At 42.9% G+C, this 3,860-nt stretch overlaps 1 protein-coding gene across 2 annotated transcripts in view; it reads left to right on the top strand.

Annotated features, from left to right (window-relative positions):
- Window positions 1-3,113, top strand: part of LOC147615727 (glycerophosphodiester phosphodiesterase GDPDL7-like) — a 6,195-nt gene extending 3,082 nt beyond the window's left edge. For both annotated transcript variants that reach the window (XM_086778307.1, XM_086778308.1), the window contains exons 2-9: window positions 1-195; window positions 270-394; window positions 485-992; window positions 1,104-1,139; window positions 1,250-1,546; window positions 1,630-1,763; window positions 1,871-2,351; window positions 2,635-3,113. The exon at window positions 1-195 is cut by the window's left edge. In XM_086778307.1, the coding sequence (XP_086634433.1) occupies window positions 1-195; window positions 270-394; window positions 485-992; window positions 1,104-1,139; window positions 1,250-1,546; window positions 1,630-1,763; window positions 1,871-2,351; window positions 2,635-2,963 (2,105 nt within the window). In that variant the 3' untranslated portion in view covers window positions 2,964-3,113. The remainder of the gene's footprint in view (window positions 196-269; window positions 395-484; window positions 993-1,103; window positions 1,140-1,249; window positions 1,547-1,629; window positions 1,764-1,870; window positions 2,352-2,634) is intronic.
- The last annotated feature ends 747 nt before the right edge of the window (window positions 3,114-3,860 follow it).

Raw genomic sequence — 3,860 nt, 5'->3', positions numbered from 1 at the left:
GTGCTTTTTTTTGTGATTTACAACTGACAAAGGATGGCTATGGCATATGCCGGACCGGAATTAACCTAGGTGATAGCACAAACATCAACCAGACATTCCCCCAACTATTAAATGAGTACGATGTGAATGGAGTACCCATGCAGGGGTTCTTCTCTATAGATGTTACGGCAGCTCAAGCATTAAACAACTTAACAGGTATAGTTTATCCATCTTCAACTGCTCTCGGTATTCTTTGCTTGAATGCTGATAGATGTTTGGTGTCTTGGCAGCAACACAATCAAATCCAGCGCGCTCCCCGTCTTATGATGGCATGTTTCAAATTTTACAACCAATAAATGTAGCTACTCTTGCAAACAATACACCACATTATACTCCGTTGTGGTTAAACATTGAGGTAAAAATCAAAGTAACACCTCATCATTGCCGTCTTATACTTAGTAGCGTCTGGTATGGTATATGATGGGTGCACTATTGTCTTGACCAGTATGCCAATTTTTTTACTCAACACAAGCTTGATATTTCGTCATATGTACTCTTAATCCTGTCGGCATTCCCCATCGACTACATCTCTTCTCCGGAGATAGCATTTTTGAAGGCTATAAAAAAGGGGGTGCCAAAGAACACCCCACAATTGGTACTCCGGTTTCGTGGCGAGCAAGAAATGGAGCCAAGCACCAATGTGACTTATGGGTCTCTCTTAAATGATTTAAAAACTGTTGCAACCTATGCATCAGGAATTTTGGTACCAAAAGATTTCATCTGGCCAGTGGACAATGCAACTCTATACTTAGGTTCAGAATCTACACTAATCAAAGAAGCTCATGCTGCTGGTTTAGCCATATATGCATCAGATTTCGTCAATGATTACACCACCCCCATTTACAATTATAGTTTCGACCCTATTCGGGAATACCTGCAATATGTGCCATCTAGAGGTTCCAATGTGGATGGGTTTCTTACAGATTTTCCTAGCACTGCATCCGAGGCGTTAGGTAAAGGGGATCTTTCTTTTGGTGTACTCTGAAGTCTTGAAACGCGAATATAATGCTTTTTGGCCGTTGTAAGCTCTACAGACTTGATAACTCATGAATTTTCCAATGCAGCATGTTTCAGGAGCAGCGTATCGGTGAAGCAATCAGGTACGGTTCCTACATGCAATCTTGTAGCCGGAATGTTTACTTTGATTGCCCTAGCCTTTACATGTGGAGGGGCATTGAAGTTTAGTTTGATTGATTGGCTTTTTTTACAGGAACCAAGCCAATGGTCATCTCTCACAATGGCGCGAGTGGTGATTATCCCGGATGCACGTTGCTTGCATATCAAGGTGCTGTGCAAGGTGGGGCGAGTCATATCGATTGTCCTATACAAATGACAAAGGATGGCATTCCTATCTGCAGGGAATCACCAGATCTCCTAACCAATACGGATGTTTCTACCCATTCAAACTTCTTCCCAAGTCGTACTAGTCTTATTACTCAGCTGCAGGCCACCACCAAGGGTCTCTATTCTTTCAATATGACGTGGAAAGAAATTTCTACCTTGAAAGGTACCTTAGGGTGACTTAGTTTCTGTCTGGAAGGTTTTGAACTAAGGTCCTTGTGATTGACGGGTCCCTCTTGCTTGTGACAGCAAGGATTTTCAGCCCTGAGGAGGATTCTGGATTACTTCGTAATCGAGCATACACACAAGAAAGCATTATAATGCTTTCTGACTTTCTGACTTATGCCAAAAATGCTAGTGTGGGAATCCTTGTTGACATACAGGTGCCCCATGCTCACCTTCCCTGCACAGATTGATAGAAAGCTAGGTTTGTTTTGTGAAAGATGTTCTTTTCATGTTTACTAAAGTGGATGCATGATTATTTATGCAGAATGGATACTTTTTGGAGACAGAAGTTGGCTTGGATGTGGTGGGTGCCGTGCTATCAAGGCTTAATGAGGCGGGCCTTAGTAAGTCTGACAAAGTTGTGATCCAATCGGAGGATAGTGCAGTTCTCCAACGTCTTCAGCAATTAACTGAGTATAAATTGGCATACAGAGTTAAGAAGGATGATGTAGAAGTCACAAAAGCTCAAGTACAGCAAATCAAGGGCCTTGCAACTTATGCCACCCTACCAAGGGGGTTGATACAAATGTCCGATTCATTATTTTTTTTAATGAATGGGTCTGATGTGGTGGACCTTTTCCATGCTCAAAACATGAGTGTCTTTGTCTCCTACCTCAGAAATGAATTTGTCTCTTTACCCTTTGACTATGAAGCTGACCCTACCTTGGAGCTCAACACAATCGCTCAGTATTTCAAAGTGGATGGTCTGGTTACGGATTTCCCTGCAACGGCAAGTGCCTACTTGAGTGAGTTCCCTCTCTGGCCTCGAGAGAGAATTGAGTTAGCACAACCATCAAATCATAAAACTCAAATCTTTGTGTGTTTTTCTCCTAGCTTAAGAGAATGAGTTAATAAAGCTCAAGTGTAGAAGCCGTTAGGGTTACTTGGGCGTGTGCTAAAGAGGCAAGGATTTCTGACCTTGATTAGTCGTGTTTGCAATGACACAAATCCGAGTTTGCAACCACACAAAACCCCACATCATATGCCTTTTTGGAATTACTGATGGACTGCGTGTGTGCATTGTTTCAGGCAATGGTTGTTTGAACTTGAAGACAGAGGCAGGGGGGCTTGATTACGGGATGCTTTTCGTTATCCCAGGCCAGTTAGTGACCTCCACACTGTCTGGCATCCCTCAGGCATCGCCCCCAGCTGGAAGCCTTCTCAACGTCTCTGACGGTGAAATGGCTCTGCCACCCACCTTCAGTCCTCGTGCTTCCCCAGCCAACATCCCATCATCCACCCCTCCCTCAACCAGCACTCCCACACCGTCGCGGTCTGTTGCCCCCTGTTGGCATGTACCCTACATCCTCGTCCTCATAACCACCCTTGCCACTGCTTTTCACGATCTTCTCCAGTGATGGTGTTGGTGGTGGTGGTGATGATGATGAATGTAGTGCCACATTTCTTCTGCACAGTAACACTCATCTTGTGTGCCTTGTATGTAACATATAAAAATTAGGGAATTTTTCTTGGATAGAAATGAAATTACATTACATTTTTGCTTTGAAGTTGTCTTTTAAACATTTTTCTCGTAATTTTAAGAGTCTCCCTTAAGTTCTGAAAGCAGACCTTTCTGTATAGATAGCTTGAAGGGTAAAGGCACATCTACTAAGCTTTTTGAGTACAAATGTGGATGGGGGAGATCATGAGGACACGGGAGATGTGCGGTTTGCACCATAGTGACATTTCAATTAATAAGTGCATAGAGGGCGTGATGGGCTTAACACGTTCTGCACACAGGCAGGGACTAGGCACCCTTGATCATGTCTAGTTTGTCTGGCATTAAGAATTGGCAGGGACTAGGCACCCTTGATCATGTTGTCTAGTTTGTCTGGCATTAAGAATTGGCAGGGGCTAGGCACCCTGTCTAGTTTGTCTGACTAGGCAGGGATTAGGCACCCTTGATCATGTTGTCTAGTTTGTCTTGCATTAAGAATTGCAAGTGGAGCTCGTGAGAAAGATACAGAAGTGAGGTGAATAGTTTGGGATTGAAACTAAATGGCACACAAATGTCTCAAGGGTAATTTGTCTCATCGTTGAGAGAACTTAGGGTCAATTATCTTGTATCAATTGAGAAAGTGATTTAGACATTAACCAAGAACACTCCCAAACAATTACAAGGAGTTTCTTTCAACCCTCAGATAATCAGAGAGTATGGAAAATCTAACATAATGACTCTGCCTGGGATTAATGATGCTTTTCATCTTGTTGTGAATTCCATTGCTTATCAATAGGTGTCTGGTTTGTTTTTTAAG

Source organism: Cibotium barometz, chromosome 39, assembly GCF_041138505.1.
Source record: "Cibotium barometz isolate CiBa-2024 chromosome 39, ASM4113850v1, whole genome shotgun sequence".
In the NCBI taxonomy this organism is placed as follows: Eukaryota; Viridiplantae; Streptophyta; class Polypodiopsida; order Cyatheales; family Cibotiaceae; genus Cibotium; species Cibotium barometz.
This window is presented reverse-complemented; position numbering and strand designations above follow the sequence as displayed.